The sequence below is a fragment of the Enhydra lutris genome, unplaced genomic scaffold (genome assembly GCF_002288905.1).
Source record: "Enhydra lutris kenyoni isolate GAN:26980312 unplaced genomic scaffold, ASM228890v2 scaffoldscaffold117, whole genome shotgun sequence".
NCBI classification, from domain to species: Eukaryota; Metazoa; Chordata; class Mammalia; order Carnivora; family Mustelidae; genus Enhydra; species Enhydra lutris.
The window spans coordinates 385262-398151 of NW_019154201.1; the positions used below are offsets into that span (position 1 = coordinate 385262).

The window sequence follows — 12890 nt, forward strand, 5'->3', positions numbered from 1 at the left end:
CGAGCCCCGCATCGGGCTCTCTGCTCAGCAGGGAGCCTGCTTCCTCCTCTCTCTCTGCCTGTCTCTGCCTGCTTGTGATCTCTCTGTCAAATGAATAAATAAAATCTTAAAAAAAAAAAAACAAAAACAAAAAAACAAGAGTCTATCCGAGCAGGGGCCTTACTGAGTCCGGGAGTGAAAGAAGGACTTTCAGAAGAAAGAACCCCATTTGCTCAAGTGTGAAACTACTGTTTGTTATGATCACGGAGGTGTGGCCGTGGAGCCTCCCAGAGCCTCCCAGATTAAGCCGTCCAGAAATCGCGCTCCCAGCCCTCCCGTCAGAGGCGGGAAACTAAATGCCACATGGTGCAGCCGGTTTCTGCCCCAGCTGCTCACCCCGCCCCCCGCCGGCAGGGGGACCCAGCTCAGTTCCAGGAAAATTTTATTTATAAAGTTGGCCCATCCAGCCATAGTGTGCTGACCTCTGCTCTAAATAAATCCTTCGAAAGCCATCATTGGGAAAATTTTCGAGGCCTCAGCCTTCAGTCCTTCAAAGCTAGAACAAATGTGCACTCATTACTTTGCAAACGCAAGAGCACCCCGAAGATGGGAGCCCCACATCCTCGGTGGGGAGGTCACCACTGTCCAGACAGCACCAAGCAAGGATTCTCATCTCAGAATCTAGACTCTGTTCGGACCTCGCAAAGGGCAGACTCACCTTGTGGAGACCTTTGAACTCATAGCGCCTGTCTCGGAAGGCGCGCACCGTGTCCACGTAGAAGGAGTTCTCCCGCTGGCAGATGGTGGTGAGGCGCTCCTCCACCCGGGTCACGTGGATCTTCTTGTACGCCTTCCGGCAGTAATCTGAGGCACCGGCGAGCGCAGGGGGGCATGAGAGACTGCACAGTGGGTGCCAGCCCTCCTGGGCAGAGCCCGAGAAAGCCAGGAAGCAACAGACACCAACGAGTGCAGCTTTCTAGCCTGGCACCAAGGAGCAGAGGCATCCAGAAGATGCGTGCTGGTTTATCCTATTATAGGACAGCCCCAGGGTGACCGGGCCAAACTCCCCAAAAGCACAGGAAGGAGAGTTCATCTTCTGAAGGAGAAATAAAGAAAGGCTGCAGGAAGAAGCGGTTCACAGTGATCCCTCCTAGTGCAACATCCAGTCTAACGGACCGCAGGCTGGGACGCCCCCGCACGGCCCAACAGAGCCCAAGTCGGGGGAGGAGCCGCGTCCGGCAGCCGCTCACCTGCGAGCCTCCGCTTCTCGTATTTGGCCTGCTCCTCTTGGGACAGCTCGTGAAAGGCCCGCGCTGGGCCCTCTGCAGTCAAGGGAGGGAACTTCTCTGACTCCAGCTGGTGCTGGATCCGATGGTACTCGCTGCGGCTGGCTGGCACTAGGAGGGTGACAGAGGAGAGTCCGTGCCTGGGACCTGCGCGCCTGCTCGCCACCCAGTCACCCTGCCGCTGCTCTGGGGCCACACTCACTGAACTCGCCCCTCCACTGCCAGGCCATCTTCCGCTGGCAGTCTGCTCCCGGCTTGTTGAAGTCACAGGCAGCACAGGTGGCCTCGTCCACCACGGCAGAGGGCTGCGGCAAGGCAAGAGGGGGTCAGTTAGGGCCTGTGAAGAAAGAGCTTGACTCTAACGGGGGAATCTGTCTCACCTGCAGGCGGTTTGTCAGGATGATGTTGGGGTACATGGCCCCCACGTCCAGGTGATAGATAAGGGGACACTCTATTCTGTTTGGAACATCTTTCAGGGAGGTGAGCTTGGTCTTAATGTGATCACACACCTAGGAGAAAGGACAAAACAGTGACGACCAAGATGAAAACTGTAGTGTATGGATGGTCACAAAATGAGCACCATGGATCCCAGAAGGATGGCAGACGATGGTCACCAACACATGGAGGTACAGGAGCCTCGTAAGACAGAGCCCTGAGGAGGACAGCATCTCGGGGCGCTGCAGCCGCTACCCCAGGGGACCTGTTGGGGCTGGGAGAACTGTGGAAGATCGTCTGCGACCTTGCATGACAGGGCTGTGTGCAGCGAGTGAGGGACTGGGCTGGAGTATCAACAGCCCTCTTCCTGGGGGCCGTCCACAGCTGCAAAGTGAGGGCATGGGGCACCCCAGCCTCAGCAACTCCTCACCCGACAGATGACAAAGCTCAAGGGATTAGCGGGGCTCCAGCAGAGGTCCCCACAGCCCGAACGCTATGCTCTGAGCCCCCATGCTAGCCGGTCTCCAGCATTACTCCACAGGCTGGTCCCTCCAGTCTGTAGTCTGGGAGCCCTCCGGCCAAGGAACCACATGACAAGGGACCCCAGGCCAGAAACCACATCAAAGTACTGACAGCATTGACAGGCCACCTGAGGGTCCCGGCTGAGCATAAGTTCACATTCCAAACTGCCGAGCGCAGAGGAGTACCCCCATGACCCTCACGACCAAGAGCAGACTTGGGAGGAGGAGGCCCCGAGAGACGAGAGAACACATCTCCTAGAGCAAACGCGGGAAAACGAGCATGAATAAAAACACTGGAGACCAAAACTCTAAAACAAAAGAGACCAGTTTAAAAAAAAAAAAAAAAGAAGCACATCAGGAAAAAAACCCAACAGAGCCTTCAGAAATGGAAATATGGTCCTAAAAGAAGTCACTGCAGGGGCACCTGGGTGGCTCAGTGGGTTAAAGCCTCAGCCTTCGGCTCGGGTCATGATCTCGGGGTCCTGGGATCGAGCCCCACATTGGGCTCTCTGCTCAGCAGGGAGCCTGCTTCCCCCTGTCTCTATGCCTGCGTCTCTGCCTACTTGTGATCTCCGTCTGTCAAATAAATAAATAAAATCTTTAAAAAAAAAAAAAAGAAGAAGAAGAAGTCACTGCAATCATGTAAGGCTAACACGAACTGGCTCCTGATGGGCACATATTCTCATCCATTCCCCAAAATGTAACACTGAGTTAAATCAGAGCACAGACAGGGACTTAACTGAAAAGTTCATTCTGCACAAAACATACACAACACCAAGGAACACAACCCCCAAATTTGAGAACAAGTACATCCACAAGTTAATCTAGTAACTCAGCAAACCTCTGTGAAGGACCAGATAACAAATACTTCAGGTTTTGTGGAGACACATTCTGTCACATGTTCTTCTGTGCGTGTGTGTGTGTGTGTGTGCGCGCGTGTGTATACACAGCATCTTAAAAACCATAAAAACCATTCTTGGGGGCGCCTGGGTGGCTCAGTGGGTTAAGCCGCTGCCTTCGGCTCAGGTCATGATCTCAGGGTCCTGGGACTGAGCCCCGCATCGGGCTCTCTGCTCAGCAGGGAGCCTGTTTCCTCCCCTCTCTCTCTGCCTGCCTCTCTGCCTGCTTGTGATCTCTGTCAAATAAATAAATAAAAAATCTTAAAAAAAAAAATCTATAAAAAACCATTCTTGGGCTGCTGGCTGCATGGGTGTCGTGGGCCACAGTTTGCCCACCGCTGCTTTAGTCCGTCAGGAGTGAACGGAAACACAGGTAAACAGACACAAAACCAGCCAGGAGAATAGCCACCTTTTTAATGAAATATGTTAAATTCGATAGTCATATGAGAAAAATCAATTGAATGCAAAATTGCCTTTAGTATTAAAAAGCTCTTTAAAGCCCTCCAAGGGGCGCCTGGGTGGCTCAGCGGGTTAAAGCCTCTGCCTTCGGCTCGGGTCATGATCCCGGGGTCCTGGGATCGAGCCCCACATCGGGCTCTCTGCTCAGCAGGGAGCCTGCTTCCCTTCCTCTCTCTGCCTGCCTCTCTGCCTGCCTGTGATCTCTGTCTGTCAAACAAATAAATAAAATCTTTAAAAAAAAAAAATAAATAAATAAAAAAATAAAGCCCTCCAAAGGGGCACCTGGGTGGCTCAGGTGGTTAAGCAACTGCATTCGGCTTGAGGCAAGAACCTGGAGTCCCAGGATTGAGTCCTGCATCGGACTCCCTGCTTGGCAAAAAGTCTGCTTCTCCCTCCGACCGCTCCCCTCCCACGCTCGCTCTCTCTCAAATAAATAAAATCTTTAAAAAAATAATAACAAAAATATAAAAAAACTAAACTAAACTAAAACCCTCCAAAGAAGCCAAGACAAAAAACACACCAGAAACTGTAAGAAACCATGACTAAAAGGAGCATTACCTATTGTATAGAACAGGATGTACTAGAAGCGGTAATACCTTCTGTTCCTAACTGAATTCTAGGCAAATGAATCATGAGGAGAACAGTCCCTCCATCTTCCATTCTGAAATGCTAATAGTGAGGAAGAAGGGAAGAAGGCAAAGTTCCCAGAGGACACACCCCACACCACCATGACCCCAGCTGGAACCTCCCGTCAGCATCATGGGGACAGGATGGTCCCTTAGAAACAAAGCGATAAGCCTGTTACCCTTTTCCTAAGGACCCCGGGCTGCCCTTTAGAACATTCCGGAGACAGCGCGTGAGCCACACTCCCCATCCTCCAGGAGCCCGGAGTCTGGAGGCCTCTGCTCAGCACAGCTTGGTTTCATTCATGTTGCCCCTTCTCCAACTTCAGAGTGGTGTCTGTTCCTTCTGAGGCGCCAACTCACATCTGGTTTCGGGCCTGGATGCGCCTCACAGCTCGTCCTCTGAGAGCTCCCAAGGCATACGGCAGCCAGAGCGGACAACAGCTGCATGGCACTTCCCAGCTGGCAGACGACGCAAACACATTCTCACTTGAATTCTGCCTAGTGAGTCTGTTATGAGATGTTTCTTGAAATCAATCCTAAACGTGGCAGAAACTCCAAACTGTGAGTCGCTCAACAAGCCACAGTGCTGAGCAGGGCCGAACAGCCACGCCTGGGAAGGGCCCCGCCCGGAGAGGACCTGCAGGCTGTCAGTGGTGCTTTCTAACCATTACAATGGGAGTTACACTTGCTGTGTTCTATTCTGTCACCTGTAGGAACTGACTCAGCACTTTGAAAGTGTCCTCAACAATAAAACGTAAGAACCAATGGCTCCCCGCTGCCTACAAAGTAAAGTCCAAACGATCTGGGCTCCCGACCCAGCACTGCCCCCTGGCCCAAACCCGCCCAGCACAAAGTTTCAAGAATCAGGTCAAGAGCCCTCCGCCTCCTGGGGACACTCTCCCACCTCCCTTGGTTGGGTCATTCACTGCGACCACAACACTGTCCTGTCCCTCCCCCAAGCAGACCATTACCTGTGTCCTCCATCTTAGGGACCAAGTACCAGCACCCAGCAGGGGCGCACCAAACACACTACAGAAAGAAGCCAGTCTCCAAGGCAGGGCACATGATGACAGCTTCTCCTGGCCCCATGGAGCATTACCTCTTGGAAGTTGGTGACCTCCTCCATGGGCACCTTTTCCTCTTCCTCGATGGCATGACGCATGGTCTTCTCCACCCGCTGCAGCAGGAAGTCAAAGGCAGCAGGATTCTAGCACAAATGATAGAGAGGACATGAGTGAAACGGGAAATGCCGTTGCACCAACCAATCTACCTCAGGCAGGACGGGACACTATAGAGAACACCCCAGAGGAGCTGAGCGCCTGCCCCACAGGCCAAACGGAGGAGGTCTGGTGAGGGGCCACAGAGGGAGAGAGCGGTCAGGGCTTGACTGCAGCCCCGGCCACTTCTGGGTCCCACCAAGCATTCGGCAGGAAGACCAGGGAGTGGCTCACCATCCTGAACCGGCAGGGGATGTCACTGCGAAACACGCCTGACTCGAGGGCCTCCACGTGGCCACCCACATAGGTCTCAGCGTCTAGCACGTGACCGTCATCCGTCAGCTTGTTGAACTCCTGCTCCTGCTTGTTGGGGAAGATGATGTTGGCGTGGAAAGCTTGCACCATCAATAAGGCCTCACACAGCGTCCCGGAGCCCTTCCGCAGCACCTACGGGGGAACCAGGCTTCAGACCACAACCGTATCGGCACCAGCGCCCTCGGGCAGCGTGCGGAGAACGGCTCACGGGGCCACGAGAGGCACTGACCTCGTCGGGCTCCATGGGGATGATGGTGCAGAGGGCGAATATAAAGGGATGGACGTACTTCATGTACAGGTAGTACGTGGCCACTGCGTCTGACACCGAGTACGTGGCCAGAGTCTGAGGAGAGAACATCAGAGAGTAAGAGCCATGAGGAGCCCCGGAGGCACCGCGGCAAGCGCAAGGGGGCACAGTGAGGAGACGCACGTGCCTGGGGCTGCTCGGTGGCCATCCGGCACATGTCCTCAGGGTCCAGCTCCACGGGGTCATAGCCCAGCTTGGCCTTGGCAGCCGCCTTGAGGTTGTGGCTGCCCACAGGAAGGTAACTGTCCCTCTTCACCCACCTGAGAACAAGAACCAGAGCACAGTCAGCGAGGACTCCGAGACGAAGCCCGAGAACCGGGAGAGGTGGCAAAGCTGGATGCACCCCAGACAGTCCTAACGGCACCCCAAAGATCTCCTCCAAGACCCCACAGGGAGCAGACCCCCACGAAGCCTTTCACCCGGATCTGGTCAACCTCGCAGATGAGCCCACAAACGTGAGGAAAGGTGAGCGCCGGTCCTCTAAGACCCACGGCCTTCCCCTCCTCCCTAACAGGAAAGACAAAGGTGAGCGGGCGGGAACCTGCACCCTCAGCCTCCCTCCAGCCCTCCAGCTTGTCCTGTGGGTGCTCCTACTTTGCGCTGCTCTCCCCCTCCCTCAGACCCTATTTCTGAACTCCTATTCTCACCCTACACGGTCCCTTCCACGTGGAAACTGGAAGCACCCTGTGCCCCTCGCCCCGTGCCCGTCTCCATGTCCTCCCGTCAACTCGGTCCCATGGCCAACACAGTGTCCCTGGCAGCCACAGCCCCTCGTGACTGCAGCTTGCCTCTGCTCCCTCACTCCTGCCACCCTCCTCCCCAGAAATGCCCCGTCGCCTCCCAGTACTGCCACCTCCTTTGAGAGCCCCCACCTGTCCTTTTACCTCTGTCACCCTGCCCCATGTGAAGGGGTTCCCAGGCCTGCTGCTACCTGGAAGCTGAGCCCTGCTCCCCCAGAGGCCCGCCCCAAACCCTGAGCACCAACATTCCCTGTGCCTCATGTGGCCCTGCCCCCCGTTCATGGATCCCCCAATCCACCCCTCTCCAATCCTGTCCTCATTACGACTCGGCCTACCCATTCCAACCCACGCACCATGACACCGGGGCTGCAGAGAAAACAGACCAAGTGTGTCAATGGCTCCCTAGAACTCACCTCCCCACAGGGTACAGGAGGCCCACAAGACCTCCTTTCTCTCCAGCCTTCCCTCTCAGCACTCTGAGCCCCCTTGGATGCCTCTCTCCAGGCTGGACACCCCTGGTGCAGCACCCCCACCTTTGTGGAGGGCTCCCACAGCACCAAGGCCTCACCCACCTGGCCCTTCTGCTCTGGCTTCCCCACGAGGTCTGACGCTAACGTGGTTGTTGGTAGAAGGAATAACAAGCCCACGTGAAAGACAGCACATCCCCAGACCCAGCCAGAGCCGCACCCACTGTCCCGAAGGCAATGGGAGCTACTTCTCAGAAGCCACCCTCCCCTGTCAGAGGGAGGGGGACAGGACCAGTACGCACAAGAAGGAGCTCCGGACCCCGGTCCCAGAAAGCCCTCCTGCGGCAGCGCAGTGAGCTGCCGGGCCTACCTGAGACAGTCCATGTGGATGCACTGGGACGCCTTGTACTCCCCCTGGCTGTCCTTCTGGAACCCGATCTCCTGGTACATGTTCAGTCCGTGGACCGCTGCTCTGGCCTCCACAAACGGCCTAGGGATGAGGGCAGACAGATGGGCACATGGGCAGTCATCCTTTAGTTCCCTCAGAGACAGAAGACTGCCCCCAGCAGACCCCCAAGCAGACCCAGGAACCCCCACACCCACTTCTCCTCAAACAGTGCGAGGTGCCTCTTGGGCCACTAAGCAGGCCCTCCTACCCCTCCCTCCTCTCACACTTTCTTCCCGTCTCAATCATTTGTAACTGAGCACATTTACACCGCTGTGCAACACCCCCTCCCAAACACATTTTAGTGACCCACAAGCAAGACGTCACACTTACCAGTCAAAAAAGTCCCCGTTGTAGGTGACCATGATGGTGGGTTTGGTCTCCTGGACATGTTCAAACCATCTCTGGAGTAGATGAACCTAAATCCAATGATTCTCGGCTGTCAGAGGATTGCTGCTTCTCTTCGAGCCATTACCTAACACCCCTCCTGAAGGTCAGGAAGCTCTCACCGTGTCATTCCCGCAGCCGCCCCTGCCTCCAGTGTGGACGGGGCCCCCACTAAACACCCTGCACGGGTGCCACCACGCTGGCTATGTGCGCGCCAAATCTGCCTCCTCCCGTTTCGCCTCAGATACCAGCAGTTTCCCGAAGGACGCCTCTTTTTTCCCTTTAAAGATTTTATTTTTACACAAAAGAAAACAGAGAAGAACTAGAGAGAGAGCACGAATGGGGGGGGACAGAGGGAGAGGGAGAAGCAGGCTCCCCACTGCACTGGGAGCCCGACGTAGGGCTTGACCCCTGGACCCTGGAATCAGGACCTGAGCCGAAAGCAGACGCATAACGACTGAGCCCCCGGACGCCCCACCAAGGGCACCTCTTTACCTCATCGGGTTCATTGAAGACACAAAAAGGTCCTTCATACTCTGGTTTGGGGGTGAACTCGAAATCTTCAACATCTTCTGAAACGATCTCCCTGTTGGTGATGAGGTAGCCCTGGGAAGTGCGTGAGCCATCGGCACGAGTTAGGACACACAAAGCCAAAACACACCTCCTCACTCTTGGCCCAGAAGCTCCTGCTGCAGGAATCTGCAGCAACGGGAAGTCACCCCGGCTCCCCCAGGAAGAGCCCTGAGTGTCTCAAGCGTCTATTGGAAGGACCATGGCTTGTTTGTTCACTTCCCGGGACTCGACTCACTCATTTTTCACCCAAGATATACTAAGCACAGGGGGATGCTGCTCTGATTAAGGGACTAGACAAGGTTCCTGCTCCTGTGAAACGTACATCCCGAAAGGTACCACTTGCCTGACCATCAATCATATAGGAAACCATCATAATCTGGTCAGTCTCAGCATCGGGAAACTTGAGGGGCAGCTTGGTGGTCTCAATGTCAAATGCCAAAACCACAGGGTCCTGCAGGGACACAATGTCTCATTAAGCTGGAGAGAAAGCAAGCCAAGCTCTAGAGATCCTAAACGTCTTCCCAACACCTGCCACCTCCACCCCCCCCTCCAGCTGCTAAAGGAGTCAAGCTGCCACAGGGAGAGGTTCCAGAAGAAGTGAGACCAGCATTTTGGGGTTGACCGAGCTGTATCAAGAATGCCACGATTCACTGGTGGTATAAAAATTTAAACACATACAAGTGCTTAGAGCATGAGAGGAAAATCCTAGAATTATAGAACACATGAGTCTCGATGTGCTTGAAAATGTATGACCTTACTTTGACCTTTGTGACAACCCAGAGAGGGCTTCGTGGTGCAGAGATAACATCTCTGTTTTGGATATGAGAAAACAGCAATACAGAATTGCCCAAGAACACAGAGCATCCCTGAACCAAGGCCTTCCGGTCATGAATCCATTTTCAACACACCACGTCGCTCTCAGCAGCCCAAAATGGAAGTCAGCGCTTTCCCTCAAATGTTCAGATCCAGCCCAGCTCAAACATGGACATCACACGGTGATACATAAGCACAAAGTGAAAATTATGCTTGGTCAAAACAGGCGTCTGGGGGGCTCAGTCGTTAAGCGTCTGCCTTTGGCTCAGGTCCTGATCCCAGGATCCCGGGATCAAGCCCCACATCGGGCTCCCTGTTCCACGGGAAGCCTGCTTCTTCCTCTCCCACTCCCCCTGCTTGTGTTCCCTCTCTCACTGTGTCTCTCTGTCAAATAAATAAATAAAATCTTAAAAAAAAAAAAAAAAAAAGAAACAGACCAAAAAAAATTTTTTTTCTACATTTTTAAGAAAGTATCTAAGGGAAAAGAAGAAAACAAATCTCTGAATCAAATTCATCCTTCAGCACTGAATGAAATCTCTCCAGAAACAAGTGGAAAACCAAGACGGAGGAAATGCAAACAGTACTCACAGGTCGTTCAACAAGGTCATCTCGTCGGGTGATTTCCACGGGAAAGGCACTTCCTCGGTATCTGACGTTGTACCAGTGAGCCTGCAGGATGGGGAGCACGTTAAGAAAAAGCTCTGCATCTGTCCCAGGAGGTGCATCTGTATGTACAGTAAATCTGTATGGATTTATCCTTTCAGGGTCACTGCCCGACTGTCCGGCTGCCCAAAAGTCACGGCCCACTCACCACGTGGATCTTCAGGTCAATGGAGAGGCGGATGTGGTAGGGCACGTCATACTCCCGCATGTCCACAATGTTGTCCCACTGGTCGGTGACCTTCTTGGAGGCTTCCTCTTCATCAATAACCACACTGCTCCCTTGCAGAACACTGCAAAACAGAGACAGGCCAGCTTACTCAACTACACTCTGCTTGGGGGTGGAACAGGAACGAAGACCACAGCCCACGTGGAGTAAACACAGAGGGTGAATCGAGGTGGCAGTGTGCCCAGACAGGCTCTTCTTAAGAGAATGACCTCGGATGACACCTTCCTATAAGCAGCAGACCAGATAGGAAATTGCATGTACACTTAGGACGTGTATTTTATAGGATATAAGATAAAAATTTTAAAAATTGGGGCGCCTGGGTAGCTCAGTCGTTAAGCGTCTGCCTTTGGCTCAGGTCACAATCGCAGGGTGCTGGGATTGAGTCCCACATTGGGCTACCCTCCCTGCTCAGTGGTGAGTCAGCTTTGGATTCTCTTTCCCTCTGCCCCTCCCCCTGCTCAAACTCACTCTCTCTCAAATTAACAAATCTTAAAAAAAAGGGGGGGTGGGTGTCACTGGGAATCCAAAATGTCTTTACTATTACAGCAACTCAACGTTGGAGCCACAACTCCACCCCTCTGTAAGAAAAGCGGTACAGCTAAAATACAACCCAGGAGATCACCTTATATTGAACACAAATGCACCACGTAAGAAACTCTACCCAGGCTGGGAACCTGGGTGGCTTGGCTGAGGGTTCGCCTTTTGATTTTGGCTCAGGCGATGATCTCAAGATGGTGAGACTGAGCCCCGGGTTGGGCCCTGTGTTGGGTGTGGAGTCTCCTTAGAATTCTCTCTCCTCCTCGCCCTCTGTCCCTTCCCTCCCCTCGCGCTCTCTTGCTCTCTCTCAAAAGAACAAAAGAGATAAATAAATATAAATAAACTAAAATTTTTAAAAAAGAAATTCTACCTAATTGCTTCCAAGTGTTTCTACACTGAACAGAGCCGATCCTCAAGGTAACTTCATTGCTAGTTTTCCTGCTTCCCATCCATCTCGTCAACTTAGCAGGAATGGGCAACAGTCCTGCGGGCCGTCTGGCTGCCCTGCTTGTGAGAAGGCCCACCTGGAGAGCATGGCTGTGTAGGCGTCACCGGCGTGGCCCTGCTCCCGGTTCTTCTTCACAGCAGGGGAGACGTCCTTCCTCACTCTGACAAGATCCTCCACGGTGTTGAAGGACAGCTTCACGTAATTCCGCTTCAAACCGACCAAGTGATTTGGCTACAAAGTGTGAGATTGTGCTCATGAGTTCAAGAGGAAAAGGACTTTATTGGGGTAAGAAAATAAGGGGACAATGACTAAAAGGCTGAGCAGAAAAGTTGGCAAGTCCAAAGCATCTTGTCCAATTCTGCATGTGCACAACTAAACCACTAACATTCTCTAAGAAGACATATGGATAGTCACCAAACCCCATCATCTGTATACCACCCCACAGGTGCTAAACTTGACCTCTTCCCAGCTCTACCCCAGAGGCAGGACAGACCAGCCTCATTCACCCTGAAGCGTCCAGGTGATACTCACCAAGTCCAGGTCCTCCTTGGGAACAGTCTCTATTTTAGCAATTTTACCCTGAAACTTCTTGGAGAGAAAAGATGAAACTTCTCGTTCACAACCCTAAATCGAGATCAGAATGAAAGGACTTCCTATCAGTAAGATCTATTGTCTTCCTTGCCCGTTTCTCCAGAGGCCTCTCTACTTTCAGTCCTGAAACCCCCCCATAAAATGAAGCACCGGCCGTGTGACCTGATTCTACGCAGCAGGCTTACCTTCCTGGTCGCAATGTAGAAATACGGCTTGTAGGGCAAGGCCACCTGTAAGAGCCACCAGCCCATGCGGGGGCGATGAGAAAGAAGAAAGGAGAAAAGTGAGACCGGCTGTTTGCCGCTATACCCACAAGTCTCTTACAAGATGACGCGGTCCAGAATCGGCAGCCGCACGGACGGCAAGGGCAAAGTCTGAGACACAAAACTACCCCCTTTCAGTCCTTCCAAGCTGGTTCTCTTATGACATCTTGAACGGTGACCCATGTGGCTCCAAGGGGCCCATGTCTCCAGAGGCTTCGGGCAGCTGCACACCAGAAGCCTCTCCACCCCTCTCCTCCTAGAACACCTGCCATCTGGACCCAGCTACATCTCATCACTGAGTGGGTCTTAGGTTCTTGGGGTTCAAGCCCTTACCTTAAATCTGCTCCCGTCATCTTGAATAAAGTAGTAATCCACTGCACTGACTAAGCGTTTGTCTTCATCTAAAATCTCAGTCTACGAGAGAATCAGTCAACACGGGCACAAAGTCATCCTCTAGGCAGTACGAGAACCCTCCTGCTCCTACTCTTCGGGAAACTGAGCACAGAAACAAACTCCTTCTCCGTCCCCACATAAACATTCCCCGTCCACGAGAACCGCATCACAACACCTGCAAGCGAGGATTTCTCTCAATCTCTCCCTCATTCTTGAAAACTTTTTATGAGTTAACAGGGAACCCCCTCAGCCTTGTTTTCCCAGGAGCCTCTTTACAGTCCGGTGATGCTGAAGGAGAAA

At 53.2% G+C, this 12890-nt stretch overlaps 1 protein-coding gene across 4 annotated transcripts in view; it reads right to left on the minus strand.

The window, feature by feature from the left end:
* Positions 1-12890, minus strand: part of LOC111139773 (DNA polymerase epsilon, catalytic subunit) — a 54144-nt gene that overhangs the window by 38159 nt on the left and 3095 nt on the right. For 3 of the 4 annotated variants that reach the window (XM_022492150.1, XM_022492152.1, XM_022492151.1), the window contains 18 exons: positions 12531-12611; positions 12120-12164; positions 11875-11967; positions 11420-11574; positions 10281-10422; positions 10058-10138; positions 9000-9107; positions 8579-8689; positions 8030-8115; positions 7622-7741; positions 6172-6304; positions 5967-6080; positions 5657-5869; positions 5305-5412; positions 1646-1774; positions 1468-1570; positions 1230-1376; positions 698-843 (listed from right to left, as the gene is read on the minus strand). In XM_022492150.1, the coding sequence (XP_022347858.1) occupies positions 698-843; positions 1230-1376; positions 1468-1570; positions 1646-1774; positions 5305-5412; positions 5657-5869; positions 5967-6080; positions 6172-6304; positions 7622-7741; positions 8030-8115; positions 8579-8689; positions 9000-9107; positions 10058-10138; positions 10281-10422; positions 11420-11574; positions 11875-11967; positions 12120-12164; positions 12531-12611 (2115 nt within the window). Of the gene's footprint in view, positions 1-697; positions 844-1229; positions 1377-1467; positions 1571-1645; positions 1775-5304; positions 5413-5656; positions 5870-5966; positions 6081-6167; positions 6305-7621; positions 7742-8029; positions 8116-8578; positions 8690-8999; positions 9108-10057; positions 10139-10280; positions 10423-11419; positions 11575-11874; positions 11968-12119; positions 12165-12530; positions 12612-12890 lie in introns of those variants that run through there. The other variant, XM_022492153.1, reaches the window with a different exon arrangement.